The 19,508-nt window shown below is 35.8% G+C and overlaps 1 protein-coding gene across 1 annotated transcript; it reads left to right on the top strand.

Moving 5' to 3' along the window:
• The first annotated feature begins 2,238 nt into the window (after positions 1-2,238).
• LOC149223191 (uncharacterized) lies at positions 2,239-2,905 on the top strand. The gene has a single exon (XM_089383240.1). It carries the CDS (start codon positions 2,433-2,435, stop codon positions 2,670-2,672), a length of 240 nt encoding a protein of 79 aa, XP_089239366.1. The 5' UTR covers positions 2,239-2,432; the 3' UTR covers positions 2,673-2,905.
• Positions 2,906-19,508: the final 16,603 nt, after the last annotated feature.

Here is a 19,508-nt window from a genome sequence, read left to right as displayed (position 1 = left end):
AATGGGTCATTGTTTAAGATATTTATCAATAATTAAAAATGAATGTGCCTATCTTTTTAGAAAACTAAAAAATGAAGATTAATTTGTCAATATGTATTAAAATGATTTATCCTTAAACTTATGGATGCAAGCTTATGGATGTATAAAGTTACTACCTTATCTTGCAATAGTACTATTTATTCCTTGATTTTTGTTTACATACTGGAGTTTCTCTTGTCTCTATCATGTAATGTATCAATTTTACATTTTAGTATTCACATAATATTATCCACTCAAAGATACCATGGTGAGACCTACTTTGTGTTGCTCTCATATGTGAATCACTCAATAATGATTAGGTTACCTCTCCTCTTCTTCATATCAAAAGTTCTTCCATGTTAGATTACTCTCCTTTAAGTTACTCTATCTTAGCTTAGATGCACAAATTTATTTGAGATACTTATTGCTTAAGTAGAGTTTTCTACCATGCCTCTTCTTATCTCTAGGCTTTGATAGTTGGATTGAGTCTACTAGACCCTTTGGGGTGCTTAGTTGACTTGTTTGTTGTTTAGGAACTGACTTGGGCTCCAACCCCCTAATCTAGTTCACATTTAGTTAGAATGTTTCATTTCGGGTCCTTAATGCCCTAAATTCATTTGAGAATGCTTAATTATGGGTCTGCAAGGTACAATCTTCTTTAACGCTTCTCAATTTCTTGGTGCCATGTTAACCACAATTTTTCTGGGTCATTTCACATCCATGTGCAACAATATGTGGAACATATCACATTGCTTAAGGAAAATACATTCAGTACAAGCCTTGGAACCAATGGTTCTTGGTCAAAACATGTAGTACAATACCTATGTATGATAAACTTTGTTACATAGACTTTGCCCAACAACTAGGCCAACATTCACTTATACCTTTTGGTTTCCTTATTTATTTATATTGATCTTTTTTCCTTCACAAATTTTTTTTTACAAAAATATTTTTATTTTAATACCAAGTAACTCCCCCTAAATTACAACATTATCATTCATTAAAAACTACTAATAAAAGGAGTAGTTTTTAAGTGCAACTTTTTGGAGTTTCTAGCGGATTTATGGTCAAAATACGGTGAAAAATTTTGTGGCCAAATCTTGATTTGTGTTGTTTAAATTGATTCTTTGAATGTATATATGGATTCGACACCGTCAAAAACCATAGGGCACTTCTATTGTGAAGAGTTCATGTCAAAGTTGTGATTTCAATAAATCCCTCTCGGATTCTAGACAAATTAGATCAGAAAATAAACCGAAAAACTTTCCAAAAAATTACACTTAAAAACTACTAACTAATAAAATTACTAATCACAATATAAAATAGTGATTACATAGATAAATAATTTCAAGTCCCCACTAAAAATAAATTGCATACCTAACCAACCCCAGAAGAATTCACTAGCATTGAATGAGGAAACATGATGTGACCATATTGAAAAAAAAATGGACACTATTACCATATTCCCAAAGTCTACATGTGAGGGTCATAGGGGTAAAGGAAAGATCAACGTCTTGTGTGAATCACATGCTTTCACATCACATGCCAATATTTACTATATTGTCAACTAGGGCATTAAGATCTCGTTTTAGAGGGAAAAAAAAGAGACTTCCTATCCCTAATGGACCCAAAAAGACGTGCATTGTACAAGTATTTCTATCCTTAATAATAAAATAAGGAGTGGCCCCAAACTTCGAGTTGAAAATCATAGACATACATAGCTGGACTTTTAAACTATGAAATCAATTAAGACGTTAAAAACACGAATTAAATAATAAAATCAATTAATGTAAAAAGAAAAGGTCATGGAAAACGTGATGGAAAACGTGAAATGCGGCGATGCCTCCGTTTATAAAATGGACAAACACAAAATATCGGCTTACGTGTCACGACTGCCTTGGTTAACCAGTTGGCACTTCGTCTGGTTCGTTGGAGGGTCGTGGGCTCGCCGCCGCTCATTCAAACGTTTGAAAATAAAAGCAGCAAGCAGCCGCGTGGGTCCGACGGTCATATCGACCGCCAGGCGCTGGACCAAATGCTTGACCGAGAGAGGGAAACCTGAGATTATGATATTTTGTTTGGCTTGGAGTCTAGGCATGAAGAATCCTGGATGTCGCCAAGCTGGACTTCGGTACGAACGCGGAGAAGTCACACATATCATTCCTTCCGAGTTCCGACTACTTTCCGAAAGACATCGCTTCACAATTATATAAATTTAACTTCTCTCCACTACTCTGGTCATTCTGTCACTCTGTTTCTATTCGCATGCCCACTAAGCCGTCCTCCTCCTCCTCCTCTTGGTGGCGGTGGAAGCTTAAATCTGCTGCTGCGCTTCTCTTGTGTTGAGATCCCTCTGGGGAGATTTCTTACGCCCTGTTTGTTATAGGAGCACCACAGTCAATTTATTGGCGCAGATGGCTAAATACATGGAAATGGTGGATGCGGGTATAAGGATCGTTACCAGATTTCAGTCTCACTGCCCTCAAACATCGCGAATGTATTATCATCCAACTTCAAACAATAACATTTGGAACCCTAAAAATGAGGGTGAGGGCGCTTCCTCTGGAGGAGGACTGATGGCTACATCTGGCGCTCGGCAACTTCCTGCATCTCGCGCCTATGCCGCGTTTGACATTTTCTGCATCGGTGTTTAGGCTGCAATTTCTTCATCTCCTTCTGCATGGAAAACAATGGGATGCGAATTGTCCCCTTACCCTAGTTCTTAATTTATTATTCATTCATTTTTTGTTACATTTAATTATGTCATAAAATCCATGACATTCGGGAGCATAATATGTTCTCTGTTCTTTAAATGTATTCTTCTGGTTCATTTCATTCAATTGAATGTATTAAATACTCGACAATGTTGAAGCGTTGCAGCGTTCAAGCCACGGATTTCCGTACCTGCAATAATTTTCAATCCACTGGATATTCTAACTTAATATTTTTTCTCTGATTTTCTTCGAAAAGGTGGAATGGTGTTCAACAAAACAAATATTAATGGATTTCACTTAATGGCTAATGATCTGAAAATCAAATTGTGAAATTGAAATTAAGAAACTGATACTGTATTAACATAGTGAATTTTCCAATTTTTGTTTTATAATTGGCATGGGTCACAAAGTGGCGAATATTTAAATTGGATATAATTTCTCAGACACTTTTGGGAAATTCGAAGATCCGATGCAAGAGTGGGATCCCATGGATGTTAAACCTAAAAAAGGAAAATATTTCTGGACAAAGAATAGGATCAGGGCACATAGTGATAGCAGCAAGACTAGATTCGTTCCCTGTAAACAAGGAGCTGCAGTTGGAAAATCTGGAGATCACATCAAAGCTAGTCCCATTTGGAGTATCTCATCACAAATCACATCCCTCTCTCAAGCAAACTCAGAACTATGGTCCCCTATCATCAGGTTTAATCCTCTCTGGAGGCAGAGCAAGGAAGTAAAGGAGGTAATAGGAGAGGCTTGATGAACGCAGATCCAAGGTTTGCCCTCTCATATTTGGGAGGACAAGCATACATTGACAAAGAGGGCTCTAAAGTACTGTGTCGAGGGAAATACAAGGATCCATCTGCCGATAAAAAGGAGATTATGCAGCAGCTAGCAGACCTGTCTGGCTTTTGATTGTTTATGGAAAAGCAATGCTTATGGCTGGAATATTGCTCTTATTCTTTACACCATTTCCAGGACTTTGGAATTTCCATCCCTAAAACAATGGACAACTTTGCCGATTTTGGAATATTCTGAAAATGTGATGTAAATGAGCAAAGTCAATTATTTGATTGGGCTCGTTTTCATCATATTGCAGGAATATTCTGGAATTTGTTCAGGTCTCTGAGCTACTCAATGTCAGTGGATTGGAAACATATAATCCCGAAAATCCAAAACAAAATCAGATTGCAGGAATATTCTGGAATTTGTTCAAGTCTCTGAGCTACTCAATGTCAATGGATTGGAAACATATAATCCTGAAAATCCAAACCAGAATGCAACAATAAAGATTTACCATTTGCCTTCCCCAATATCTATCAAATTTTTAGAAATTTTCTTATCTATCAAATTTTTAGAATATTTCAAACTTTACAATCCAGTTCCACTCATGTCTCTGGCTACCCAAGTCCCAATGTCAGTGGATTGGAAACATATAATCCTGAAAATCCAATAAAGGAACGCAGCAATAGGGGTTCAATGCTTTAATCCAGCAGGCAAGATCGAATTTAATTAAGCCTGTCACCTAGACATCCTGTCTATTTCAAGGATCGGCTTGGCTGGCTCCTATTGTAGTAATGAATAAAATAGGACAATTCATTAGTAAATTCATTGGCAAGAAGGCAAAAGCAATGTCAAGAAATGCTATCTCATCAAATGGACCACCATCGAGCAAATAAGGAGCATAGGGGACTGGAAAGAAAGGACTTACAGATAATGAATCAGGAAATGGGGGTGAAAATCCTTTGTTGTTTGATATCAGATGGAAAAGCACAAAAAAATACCTCCATTCAACTTGGCTGCTCAGTCTAGACAGGTAGCTTCAGGATATAAAAGCACCTGCAATTTGGAGACTATCCAGCAGCAGTAAACAACATACAAAGCAGTCTCAGTGGATTGGAAACATATAATCCTGAAAATCTAATCAAGGAACGCAGCAATAGGGGTTCTAATGCTTTAATCCAGCAGGCAAGATCGAATTTAATTAAGCCTGTCACCTAGACATCCTGTCTATTTCAAGGATCGGCTTGGCTGGCTCCTATTGTAGTAATGAATAAAATAGGATAATTCATTAGTAAATTCATTGGCAAGAAGGCAAAAGCAATGTCAAGAAATGCTATCTCATCAACTGGACCACCATCGAGCAAATAAGGAGCATAGGGGACTGGAAAGAAAGGACTTACAGATAATGAATCAGGAAATGGGGGTGAAATCCTTTGTTGTTTGATATCAGATGGAAAAGCACAAAAAAATACCTCCATTCAACTTGGCTGCTCAGTCTAGACAGGTAGCTTCAGGATATAAAAGCACCTGCAATTTGGAGACTATCCAGCAGCAGTAAACAACATACAAAGCAGTCTCTCATGGGTTCCATGTAAGGGAAAAGTTCAAAATCTGGGAGGATGGCATACTTGGAAAACAACCTCTAATCCATGGTCCAGATGCTACAAATCCGAAGTGGTGGATGACCCAGAATAATTTAATTCACCTCAATGACATCACAGAATGGGATGAGCAAGGAAATGGACTGTGCAATGGATGGAATATACCATATCTACCGGAAAGTTTGAATGATCAATTGTCCATACTCTTACAAAATTTAAGTGGGTCAGCTAGGATCAATCAAGGACAAAAGAGAATGGAGAGAACAAAGAGAATGGAGAGAACAAGCAGGTGACTACATTGTGAAAAGGGAGTGTCAAATAAACACTGTATAGCAGGTACAATTACACAACTCTACAATCTGGAAAACAATATGGGATGGGGAGCATCTTCCTACCATAAAAGTTTTCTGTTGGACCTTGCTTATGGCAAAATCCTGACTGCAGCAGGTCTTTAAAAAAAGGGATACAAGGTCCTTCGAAACGTTTTCTATGCGCCGGAGAGGAGGGAAATATTGAACACCTGTTTCTTAAGTGCGATTACACTCGGGCAGTCTGGAAATCAGCATTTGTTGAAGTAGATTTGCACATAAGTACACCTCAAACTTGGAAGGATGCGTTTCCGTGGTGAGAAAATCTGGTTAAAATATGTGATAACAAGGGTAGAGGAAAAGAAGAGTTCAACAAGGAAGACCAAAGATAGAGATTCTCAAGAATGGAAGAAATCCAGAAACTCCTTTATGTGATGCAGGGCTTCAAAAGGAAAATCTGACGGCACTGGGTGTGGGAAGGATAATTCTTGATCCTGGGGTGACTCACAGAGTAACCATATTCATATATACATAGCTTTAATATCTTATATATAAGCAATTGCAAATATGATTAGAAAAAATAAAAGAAGTCAATGATCTTGGTTGAAATTTCAAGCGGAGATTCCAAGATAAATATAAAATGTTTTTATAATGTGAAGATTGATAAGCATAAAAAGAGTTGTTTTTAGTGTGATTTTTTTCGACTTTCTGGTGTCTGAATCCCAAGAAATTTGAGGTGAAATGTTGATTTGTGATATTTAAATTGGTTTTTTGTTTATATATATGGATTCAGCTCCCTGAAAAACCCTGTGACATTTGGATTGTGCAGAGGTTACCCATCAAACTTGTGATTTCAATAAATTCCTGCTGGATTTTAGAGAAATTAGTCGGGAAACACTTCCAAAAAGACTCACTAAAAACAACTCGAGCATAAAATATTACATAGTGTTTAGAGTCCAAGATAAGCAAAGACTTCTCCACATATAACTAATGCCCCAAGATAAGTCTAGACTCATCCACAATGTCTTTGGACATGTTAGAAAAAATCCATATCCATCTCCAATTACATGATGCAGTCTTGCAATGTGCACACTTACACCTAAATCCTTAACACTAAAGCATAAAGCTTTAAGGTTGAGACTCCCCATGACCCATTGGTATGCTATATAAAACACTAACCTATGGGATAGACTAATCAAATTGAAATATTTTTAAGTTGTCCAATAAAAATAATAGAACTAACTTTTCTTGTTTGTCTAGGGGAAATAGAAATTTTCTATTTGATTTTAAGAGTTTTTATGTAGTTTCTTTAGTGTTGTTATAGATCTAGGTTTTTATAAAATTGGTCTATTTATTAGTTGCATTAGAAAACTAATCTATATTGTGGTTGGATATGTAAATCTCAAGTATTTGGGTTACCATGGCTTCATGCATTTGTTGAGACTTGAATGAATGCAACCAAGTTCTAGCCTTTCAAGTGTTGGGGTGCTAGCCAAGTTCTATATTTCTTGTTAAACTAATATGAATTTCTTCAAAATGCATGCCCATGTATTGTTATTAGTTAAAATGTTAGAATCCTCCCAAATTTTTATTTAAATGTGGATTCAAACTTGTTATATTGTTTATAAGGTCCTTTAGTGCAACTCATCATGTTAAAAGTTGAGAACAACTGGTTATCTTCAAAATAAATTAATAATTAAGGGGTTTGGCCAAACTACTTTGAAATTTTTTTGACATGTTTCAATATGATTTGTAGTTTTTTTAAAATTATATAAACAACGACTATACATAATTGCACCAAATCATTGACTAATTTGACAATAAGAATGCACATGATTGAATGTGTTTTACTTTTTCAACATAATATAAAAAAACATGTATATTTTTTAATATATTTTACTTTTACAAAATAATATAAAACATGTATATTTATGAAATTACTTAGTTAATTAAACTATATTTTATGGACAAAAACACCTATATAATAGATGTTATCTAAATGATAGATAAAAATAAATATCAATCATCATGTTAAGAGTAGTTTAAAAAAAATCCAATATAAAATTGTTGTGTTTGTATGCATTAAATTAATTTATCTTTAAGTTCATCGTTTATATAGGGGTAGGGGCCATTATTTAATTACATAGTTAACTAAGTAATTGATTTATTTTTTTGTTTCGTGATATTGGCTTATCCTCTATAATATAGAGACTATTATTTATTTTTTAGTTTCGTGATATTGGCCCATCCCACGACTATTATTTAATTACATAATTGACTAAGTATCACAAACTACAAATTTTATTCTTGCAAGTTTATTCCTTTTTTGGTTGTAAAGCTTGTATAAGATTACTACTTTAGATTGCAACATTACTATTTGTTTCCTGATTTTTGCTAAATAAAGGTTTGGTTTTGTTTTTTTTTTCATCTCTATCACGTAATGTATTGATTTTACATTTTAGTATTTACATTAGTTTATTCACTCAAAAATATTGTGTTGAAATCGATTTTGTGTTTTCTTTTCCCATAAAGAAAAATCTTAATTTTCATTAACATAGAAAATTACATGTTGTAAATGCCATTGGCATATGCTGTAACTGTGAACTGTTTGCAAAACCATTAAAAAAACCTACTTAAAAACCCTGGACGGGTATATTAATCGAGTTCATATACAAATTTGTTTACATATTCAAAAGTTGTTCATAAATATTAACACAAAAAAGTGTTGGATCTAGCGCCTGTCTGCCCTCTGTATATCTTGGTCCATATACGGTCTATGGTAGTACTGATAGACCTATGCAGGATGCTCTCTGATCAACCATTCTCCTTGAGGATGATGCCTTACCTCTTTCGATAACCTGTTTGCAGATGCACTGCGTTCCCTGTAGATATGAGTACAAGAAAGAAGATCAAATTGTGATTTTAAAAATATTACATCATCCAAAATTGTTCTGAGCGAATATGCATGGCATGTAGTAGTGCAATTGAAGCAGTTTATGACAATCTTAGAATCCCCAAATATTTGTAGTTGTCTACAATTTTTGGATGTAGCAAAATGTAAGAGATGGCGGAGGGTAATGAGTTCTGCATAATTTTTAGTGACATCTCCCAACCCCAGGCAGATATGGTAAAAATATGTTTCGGTTATGTGTAGTATGATGCCTTCGCCGCAACCCCGTTCTTGTGCTCCATCAAAGAAGGCCCAAGGCTTCTCTCTATCTATGACTTCTGGAGTAATGTTCCTTGTCCTGGTGACCTGTGCCTCCTCCGGGATTTCAAGGTAGCTCTTACATATCTTTGGGATATTTTGAGCCCAAACAATCTATTTCCCCTGAAAAATATTATTGTTTCTCTAAATCCAGATGTGCCAGGACACAATGAGAGGCAAGTTCCTAGCTTTCGAATGTGTTGCACTATCCCACCAATAGTTCCAGGCCATGTTCATGTCATCCTCGGTCCATGTATTAGGTATCTTAAGAATTTGAAGGACTTGGGCCCAGACATGTTGAGTAATGGGATAAGTGAGGAAAAGGTGTTTGGTAGTTTCCTCCTCGTCTTTGCAGAGAACACACCATGTAGGTCCCGGGAATGCCCGTTTCCTTAGATTTGTTCCAATCGGGATTTTTCCCAAAATGATGTTCCACGTGAGTAATCGGGTGCGTGGAGGACCATGTAGCTTCCAAATATTCCACCACCAGCATTTCAATACTTCCGGTTTGTGTCTTGCATGTATTGTTGTATATCCGTCCTTTGGGGAATAGGTCCCATTCTGTGCTAGTCCCCAGAGCAGCTCATCCGGCTCGTCCCTTAATCTCACATGTGATTCTGATAAAGCCATCAAGTAGGTCCTCCACTCCATGTGCCACCGAGCAGGGATATCCAATGTCGTCCCTGATAACCAAGCTTGCTGATATACAGTTGAGTTTTGAGTTGTGCTATGTTGTAAATGTCCCTTTGGTTTAGATTGTCTATCAGGTCCGGTGGGAGAAGGTGGGAGTTCCCGAAACCAATCCAAGGGTCAATCCCAATACGAGCCGACCCTCCATTTCCAATCCTTCATACTAGTCCCCTTCTAATGGTAGGGATGGTATTTAACACAGCCCTCCAGATTACTGATATACCCTTCCTATTCCAAGTTGGTAGTCTTAGCCAATCCTGCACTGAGATTGGCCAGATGTATTTGTATGTGATCACCTCTGACCAAAGGCTCCTATGCTTTAGGAGTTGCCATCCCAGTTTGGCTACAAGAGCCTAAGCAAAAGCTGATAGGTTTTTCAAGCCCCAACCACCCCATTTTTTGGGGATAGAAATGCTGCTCCATTTGACCCAAGCATATAGTTTCCCCTCCTTATGCCCCTTCCATAAGAAATTGCGACATATTCTCTGAATCCTTTGAATAATTCCTTGTGGGATCCAGGCCAGGGACATCCAATAAATCGGTGTGGCTTTAAGAACTGTTTTGATAAGCACCAATCTGCCAGCCCTGGATAGTAGTCTGTGGCTCCAAATATTTAATCTTCTTTTTATCTTTGCGATCAACCATGTCCAATCTGCTATTCTGTATCCATCATATTTGATCCTAAATCCCAAGTACTTCAGTCCTTCCTCCAGGGTCTGAATTTGAAAAGGAAATTTTTGAAGGGCAAGATTGGTTTCTTATTGAGTACATCTTGATAGGGAGATGGTGGATTTAACCTGATTAATCTCCATCCCTGTGGCAGAGCTAAATAAACTCATTATCCCCAAGAGAGTATTAATGTCCTGTATGCCCCCATCAAGAAAAATGAGGATGCCATCAACAAAGAGCAGATGAGTTAATATGCATTGGTCTGTTATCTTGAGTCCCATAAGTCTCCCCTCACGCTTTTCCGAAGCAATCTTTTTGCTGAGTCCTTCCATGACCAATAGGAATTGTAGAGGGGATAGGGGACATCCTTGTCTGAGTCCCCTCTCTACACGGAAGGAGTGGGTAGCTGATCCATTGATTAAAATTGCAAAGGATACCAAAGTAATACAACACATGATCCATCTGATGAAATCTGGTGGGAAACCCAGATGGGTGAGTAACATTCGGAGATATAGCCAGTTGACCCAGTCAAATGCCTTTGAGAGATCAATTTTTAGCATCACTCCTTTGAGTTTCTTCAGCTTGATAGAGTGGAGGGCCTCTTGTGCCGTGCCAATGGCCTCATGAATTTGACGGTTTTGTAAAAAGGCAAACTGTTCCGGGAAGATGTGTTCCGACAAGATAGGTTTGATACGATTAGTTATAATCTTGGCTATAATTTTATAAAGGCAGTTGCTTAGGGATATAGGTCTGAAATCATTAAAGGATAGAGGGGAATCCAGTTTAGGGATGAGGGCTATAAAGGTGGAGTTTATACGCTCATGCATTGTACCCAGGATATGGCTTTCTTCGACTACATCAAGAAGGTCAAGTCCAATGATGTCAAAGAAGGTAAGGTAGAACTCCACAGGCCATCCGTCCGGCCCCAGACTTTTATCCCTTTTGAACCATTTCTTTTTCTTTTTCTTCATATTAAAGGTTTTTTCATATTGGTTAAGTTTCCTTTAAGTCACTCTATTTTTGTTAGATTTTAAGAAAAATCACAAGATTTAAGTGTGGAAAATGTTGAGCTAACTACTTGCAAAACAAGAAAGAAGAGAGAATGAAATTACTAAGAAATTTAATATTGGACCATGGAGACAATTCGAATTACTCATAGAATTTGATGATATGTTATTGTTGAACATGGACACAATATATAGACTCTTTGGGAGACCAACCAATTTAAATTAGGTTGGGGTTCCATGTGCAATTACCTTAGTTGGCAAGTGAAAATTACACCAGGAGACCCAAAATTAGAAATATATCCTAAAATGGAGTGGATTGAAAGAAGTAGAGTTAGAAATCAGTTAGAAATTTGATGATATGTTATTGTTGAACATGGATACAATATATAGACTCTTTGGGAGACCAGCCAATTTGAATTAGGTTGGGGTTCCATGTGCAGTTGCCTTAGTTGGCAAGTGAAAATTACACCAAGAGACCCAAAATTAGAAATATATCCTAAAATGGAGTGAACTGGAAGCAAGTAGAGTTAGAAATCAGTTAGAATTTATTGATAGCTCTCACATGGAAACTACTAACCAGTGAAATTATAAAATAGGTCTAAAATCCAATTAACAAGTGAAGGAGAGATAAAAATGGTTGTTAGTTTCTACAAAGTAGGGAGGAAACGCATACTCTAGGAAGCCCTATGCATGAGGTAGTATGGATTTATGCAGTGGAAATAGTCATTTCATCCTCCAACTAGTGTCTCAATGCCACATATCATTCTAGTTAGAACCCTTGCTAAAAAAAGACTTGCTAAAAATATAAAATGTGCCAAATGATACATAATATCTAGTAGTGAATGAAAAGAAGCCATTTGTGCCCCTAGTAACGTATGGAAGATGATCTAATGATGACTAGAGTGTAGGTCCTAATGGACTATTGAGTGTAATGTACCCCAACAACCTTAGCCTAGATGCACAATCCCTTTTGGGATATCTATTGCTTAAATAGGGTATTCTACCACACCTCTTCTTAAATCTCTAAGCTTTAATAGTTGGATTGAATCTGTTAAATCACTTGGGGTGCTTAATTGACTTTTTTGTTGTTTGGGAACTAACTTGGACTCCAACCCCCTAATCTAGCCCATATTTGGTTAGGATTCTTTATTTTGGGTCCTTGAAACTAATGGTCTTCATCAAAACATGTAGCCCACTAGCTATGTATGATAAACATTGTACATGGCCAATGTTCACTTATACCTTCTAGTTTCCTTGTTTATTTATATTAATCTTTTCTTCCTTGTAAAGCCTCTTCAAATATTCTTTTTTTGAAAACAAGTTTATAAGAAATACTTTTAATTTCCGTAAATGAAGATAAATATTTAAATGTTGGCTTAATATGATACAAATATTGTAGTGTTTGTAAAATGAAACATTAAATCAAAACATAGTAATAATAATAAAGTGTAATGTTAGTTCAATTAAAAAAATAATAAAAAGGAAAATGTAATAAAAATAATAAATCATAAATTTGTTATATTGCAATTTTGTTTTTATAAAAAAAATTATAAATAATATATATATATATATATATATATATATATATATATATATCACGTTAAAATAAATTTAAATAATAACAATTTAGGAACATATAATTAATAAACATATAAAATCTTAAAAAATTTTGTTAATAAACTTACAATAAAAATTAAAAATATTTTTAAATACAACAATGGGTATATATGCGTAGTCCAACTAACACACGAAATGACCATTTTCCTAGCATTTTTCCTAGTCAATTTTGTTCAAAATCTGGTATATATTTTAAAAATCATAAATTTAAGTTGTTTAATTTGCAAATATCAAGAACCTAGGTCTTTCAGGATGTTGAATCTATTTATGCATTCAAAAGTGTATTTTAAACAACAAGAAATCACAATTTAGCTAAAAATTGTATTGTTGAATATATATACGATTCATATTCATTATATAAAGATTTATTTAACCATGCAAATTAAAATAATGATTCACGCTCATAACTATTATATTTCATAACTTTATATTTAAGTTTAATTAATAAGTATATAAAAATATAATATTTATGATAAACTTTTTTTCTAAGATATGGTCAATATTATGCATATCATATTTAAAAATTGATTTATATATATATATAAAATCAAGATTTTAATAAAATAAAAAATGAAAATATTATCCAATGCCAAAAGGAATCAAATCTTTGGAGGTCTAAATTTTGTACTCAAAAAGAAGTTTTCATTTTGATAGATTTGATCCCTATTAATATTTGATACACTTAGAATTAAGAGGGATTAATACTAATTTAAAACCAAGTAAATCCTTGTCATTCATTAAAAAGTACAAATAAAATTACTGACTATCAATTAAATTATGTAAAAAAATGATAACATAGATAAGTAACCTCAAGTCTGTAAAATGCATACCAACCAAACCCAAAAAAATGCTTAGACCATTGATTGGGGAAACATGATCACATAATTAAATGACTTGTAAAAAAATTAAACTATTAACACATTTCTTAAGCTATGCAAATATAAAAATCATCAAATCTAGAAAAAATTCAACTACTTAAAATTCCTCACTCTGAATCACCTAGAAATGCTTGTGCATCCCCTACCAACATTAACTAAGACATTAACATCTCATTTGGCGCAAGAGAGAGACTTTCTATCAGTAATGAACCATCCTCAATAAATCACAAAAGAGAGCCCCAAACTTCAAGGCTTGATTGAAAATCACGGAGTCTCCACTTAATCGTCTCATGGCTTGATATCTAAACAATGGAATCAATTGAGCCGTTAAAAATATGAAGTAAACAATAAAATCAATTAATGTGAAAACCAGAGTTTATGGAAAACGTGGCCGACGTTTTCAACATCACAATGGAAGAGAAATGCGCGATGCCTCCGTTTGTGAAATGACACCCCAAAATATCGAATCTTATGTGTCACGACTGCCTTGGTTAAAACAGTTGGGACTTGGTCTGGTTCGTTGGTGGGTCGTGGGCTCATTCCAAACGTTGGGAAATAAAAGCAGCAACAGCCGCGTGGGGTCCGACGGTCATATGGACCGCCAGGCGCTGAACCAACTGCATGAAGTGAAGCGGAAGGAGGTTTCGTTGCTGCTGCCAAGCTGGACTTAGAGTACGAACGCGGAGAAATCCTTCCTTCTGACCGCTTTCCGAAAGACTGTCTCTTCACAAAAAACCAGAAAGTTGCGTTGTTACACTTTTGCCAATCCTCTCGCGCGGCAGGGAGAGGCATTTGAACTTCAGACCGTAAACGGCTCTAGCGCAGGCGACAGACAAAACGTTGAAAGGAAGCAGTGAATTCAATTCACTGAGTCAAGTCTGATTTGGTGCACCGTTTTTGACCTTTAACTGAAAATTTACTGAAGCATGTTGGTTTTTTTTTTTAAATAAAACCTATCAATCTATCAATTTTAGTTACTAGTACAATATAGAGAACAAACTGGGGTTTAGATAGTTTTTGATCCCATTTTTTTAAGATTTTTTTTCCATGATCCACCCCGTAAGTGTGATGGTGTCATTGCTAAAAACCTGCCTCATATGATTCACGGCTAGACACTCACAGATTCACAGATTCAGGGTCGCGACTGTTTTACCTATTCTCTCAGATGCATTGCGGATTCAGCCGTTAAGTTTTGATATGGAGACCCTTAAAATCTCACAAAAGCATTGCGGATTCAGATTAGGAGAACGTCCAATAAGAAAAACATGCCCTGTTTTGCAGAAATCGGTGCTACATTCTCGTGCATTTTGTAGCCGCAGGGTTGCCGCTTTTCATTTGTTTTTTTGTAGGTAGCCATTATAAGAACCGTTCAAATTGTTCATTGCAGGACTCGTCCCCTGTTCGACCTGCGTGATATGTGAGCGCAAAACCCATTTCACAGAAAAGTTCTGCGAGGTACCCGTTTATCTCTTTCATTTCGTATTTTGTGAGTCACTGTCATTTTTTGTTGTGTTACGCATATACATAGACTTGCGTTACTCTTTGCACGACACAGAGATAGGTTACAGGTTACAATGGGTGTGCTAAACTAAACATATACAAACGCCTCATTCCAAAATGAAAACAATGGCAAAATGAAAACAATGGCAAGGAAATTTCAAATTTTGTGGAAAGAAATCACTTAGTCCAAGCCAAAATTGCTTCAACAAATAAAACAGGGAAGTGGATTTGGGTAAATGCAAAAGAATATTGGGACATTTTAAAGCGTAAACTTGCTCGCTTTAAATGGGAACAAAGAAGAAGAAAACAGTCTCAGAAAAAGAAAGCAAATAAGAGCAACAAAAATAAAGAAAAGTCAACCATTTATAGTCTCACATCTACACCTCTTACTTGGTCGTCAAATCATTATGTCCAGGAACTGATAAAAGCAACGAAAAGGCTGGAAATTTTGGAAGCTAAAGAATAGGAAATGGACCACAAAATCTCAGAGATTACACTTGCAAATCCATTTTTAATGGAAGGTAATGGGATCCTAAAAGAACAAGTAGTAATGCCACAAAAGGCTTTAGAGACAGGAAAACAAGAATGGGAAAACATGAAAGCAACATGGCAAACCATGAAAGAATCAATGGCAGCAAACAAGGAAGTGATAATTTCTAAATAAACTCAGGTTGACACAAACTGAGGTTGACACATAAATATCTCAGTAGGTAGTCATTCCCAAAAAAAAACAAAAGAGATCAAGAGGACAAGCATTCCAAAAGAAATCAAAACCAGAGCTAAGGGCACTAAAGGTTACATAAGGATGGATGAAAAAGAAGATGTCAGTGCTCGTAGAGCACAGGAAAGAGAGCACAAAGACAGAAAAGATAAGGAAACGAACTTTATTATAAGAGGAATAAGTGACTATGGAAAGAATGAAAGCAATCTCAATTTGACAAGAGACATTTTGAAAGAGAAATTACATTGGAGAGGGCAAATTTGTCAAGCAAGAAGGGTGGGAAAAATATGTGAAGAGAGGTCTCGGCTCATAAAAGTCATCATGGTGAGTGTGCAACACAAACACTATCTCTTAAGCAAAAAGAAACTCTTGAAAAGCTCACACTTCTTCTTAGATGAAGATCTAACTAGCAAACAACAAGAGGTGAGAAGAGAAGAAGTGGAGAAAATTAGAGTAGCGAGAAACAAAGGGAAAAGAGCATGCTTGTAAAATGTTAAAGTGGTTCTTGCAATGTTTGAGCCTCATGGCAAAGCAGGGCAACAATTTGGCAGTAAAGAAAAACCATTTAATTTTATAATAGGGAGGAAAACAACGATATCAACATGGATGAAAAGGGGTGAAGACTCAAATTTGAGTCTTGCGTGCCAAGTCGCATAGCAATCAAATCCCATCCAGGTCTACCTAAGTCTAGCATGTTGGATCTATAGAGGTTACCCTTAGAGGAGAGGACCTGGGATAGGGCCCATTGCAGAAGATAGAGACAATCTGTCTCACGGAAACTCATGAACATGATGGTTGTAAAACTCCTATGTTTGATGGTTATTTAAAATTAGCAGTTTGGAATGAGGCAACATAAAATGGAAAAGGGTATGGAGGAATTCTGGTTTTAGTGAAAGAAAAAGGAGGTTTTCACATACAACTTGTGAAAGAAGATACAAATAAGAAATATTTATGGTTCAAAATAATAGAGAATGAGAACCACATAAGAATTGCAGCATGCTATTTTGCACCTCAAGCCTAAAAAATTTACGAAAATAAGGGGCTAGATAGAAAAGACCCATATGCAGTTTTAAAGCAATATATTGATGTATATTCTCAGCAGGGAGAAGTTATTTTAGTGGGAGATTTCAATGTTAGAACAACAAATCAACAAGCTAGGTTTTTTTGTTGCAAAGAACATCACAATCCTATCTGGCTCATTGAAGAGGAGAACCCCCAATGGCTGAGATGTTCAAAAGATGACAAAGTTAGCAATCATTTTGGAGAGGGGTTGCTCATGTTGTGTGTTGCTTTCAACTTAATCATCTGCAATGGTCTTGATAAATGGAAAAGATCTGGGAAGTTCACTTACAACACATACAACGGGGAAAGTGTTGTTGACTACGTTATTTGTTCACAAAGCTTGATAGAAATGATAAATGAAGTTAAGATTGGAGAGCATATGTGGGACTTAAAATCAGACCATAACCAAATTTATATAAAGCTATCTTGGTTAGAAGAAAGACAACATAGGAAGAAAACCCAATGTTCTCGGCAATCGATATCAAGGGGCAAAATTCTTCTAACACAAGAAAATTGCACTATCTTCGAAACAATGTTGGAGAGATCAATTCAGAAGGGGAAGAGTGGTTCCCAAAGCTTCAATAGTCATGAGTTAACAAATATAATTCAAGGTGCACTTGAAAAGTGCAAAAGAGCAAAAACTAAGAAATTTGAATCAAATTGTTTTCCTGTAAATGCTTGATTTGATGAGGAATGAAAAATGGTAAGAAAACCTTGAAAAAGGCAAGCGAGGAGAAGATGAATGCAAAGTTATATAAGCATATTTTAAAAAAGAAAAAATTATGAGTTCATCCAAACAAGGCGAGAAGAGTTAATATATCTAGGTAAGAATCACCCAAAGCGTTTTTGGCAGGGACCTCAACCAAGGAAGAAGCAAATTGAAAACAATGTTACAATCAATCAATGGTTTGACTATACAAGACAACTCAATGAGAAAGAATCAAAGGAGGAGCCTCCTCCTAAGATTAACACAATTACAAAGCTTTTCACATTACAGGAAGTAGAGATAGGAATTAAAAGTTGAAAATAGGAAAGGTAAAGGACTTGGTTGAACTTCAAGTAGAATATCTAAAGTGGGAAATGTACATTCTTGCACCGTACATCATGGAAATATTCAACAACATCATTCAACAAGGATTCCGAAGAGATTGGACAATTAGTCTAGCAATACCCCTTTTTAAAAGTGGAGACATTAATAATCCTTCCAACTATAGAACCATTATGATCAATTCTTTGTTTGCAAAGCTCTTTAGCAGCATGGTGGAAAATAGAATCAGTGAGTGGGTGGAAGTCAAAAAAAAGAGGGCAAAAGGGCAAGCAGGTTTTAGGCCGAAGCATTCTATAGTAGATTATGGTATCACGTTGAGACACATTATTGAAAAGGTTTGGGAGGACAAAGAAGAAGTATTTTGCTGCTTTGTTGACTTTAAAAAGGCATTTGACACGGTCCCTAGAGATAAGTTGTGGAGTAGAATGGAAGAGCTTGAAATTTCTTTGCATTATAGAGTTGTTGTCCATAGGCTTTATGAAGAGGTGAAAGTCAAAATTAGAACTTCAGTAGGCATTTCAGAAAGCTTTAGAAGTGACATCGAAGTCAAGCTAGGTTGCCCTTTATCCCCTACTCTTTTTGGTTTAAGTATTGATAAATTGGAAGAATGGCTAAATCTGTAAGGTGGGGATGGTGTTCAGTTGGGGAAGTTTGTGATAAAGCTTCTTTTCTATGATGATGACCTTGTATTGATTGCTAAAACGGCACAGGGATTGCAAATGCACCTTTTTGACCTTGAACATTTTTGTAAAGCAGTGGGGATGTAAGTCAATATCAGCAAGACCAAAATAAGTATTTTCTCAAATAAAAAGAAGCAGAGCCAACACACATTCTTCTTTGAAGAAAACATTATTGAAGAAGTAAATGAATACAAGTACCCCATGATTGATTTCAACAACAAGCTTAATTAAGAGCACTGCAGAAAGAAGAGAATTTTAGGAGGGTGGAAAGCATTATATGCTCTTCAAAACAAATGTAGAGAGATAGAGTTATGGGATTGGAAAACAATTAAAGTGCTTTTTGGGCTCCTAGTTTTTCCAGTGATATTATATGGGTCTGAATTGTGGGCTAGCAGCATCCCTATCTCAAAATGGAAACAAATTGAGAAAATCAAAAAACGTTTGATCATGAACAAGTTTGAAATAAGAAGTCCGGTCTCTTATGAGATAACGTTGAGTTAAACATGAGAAAATTCCATCGAAGAAATTGCTATGGTGTGTCTCATAAGGTATCTTTAGAGAATTGAGCAAATGGGAGAAGGTAGATGGCCTAACGTTATCTTCAATAAAGGAATGAGTGAAATAATGATATCATGGATGAGACAAAACAACAAATGGATGAAAAAATGGAATATTTACTTTAATGCATGTCCCACAAATAGCAAGGATTTAAAGAGTTATGTTATGGAGAAGTTCCATAAGCATATGTGGAGAAAAGAGTTGGGTAGAAAGAAGAAGCACTATGTTCAAGAATTCAACCCCATGTGTGATCTCCAATAAAAAGAGTACATTGGAGCTAGCATTCCATGGAGAACAAAGATTCTTATTGCTCAATTAAGAACTAACTTGCATCAACTACCGTGCGAAACAAAGCGATGGAAAAGGCCTAAAGAAGCTTGGGAAGAGCGGGTGTGTACTTTTTGCACTTCTAGGGTAGTGGAATCGGGAAAACATTTCATTTTGGA

The sequence above is a fragment of the Pinus tabuliformis genome, chromosome Q, assembly GCF_031772625.1.
Source record: "Pinus tabuliformis cultivar Carrire ecotype Pingquan chromosome Q, CPIR1, whole genome shotgun sequence".
Lineage (NCBI taxonomy): Eukaryota > Viridiplantae > Streptophyta > Pinopsida > Pinales > Pinaceae > Pinus > Pinus tabuliformis.
The sequence above is the reverse complement of the archived record's forward strand: the minus strand, read 5'-3'. Positions and strand labels throughout refer to the sequence as shown.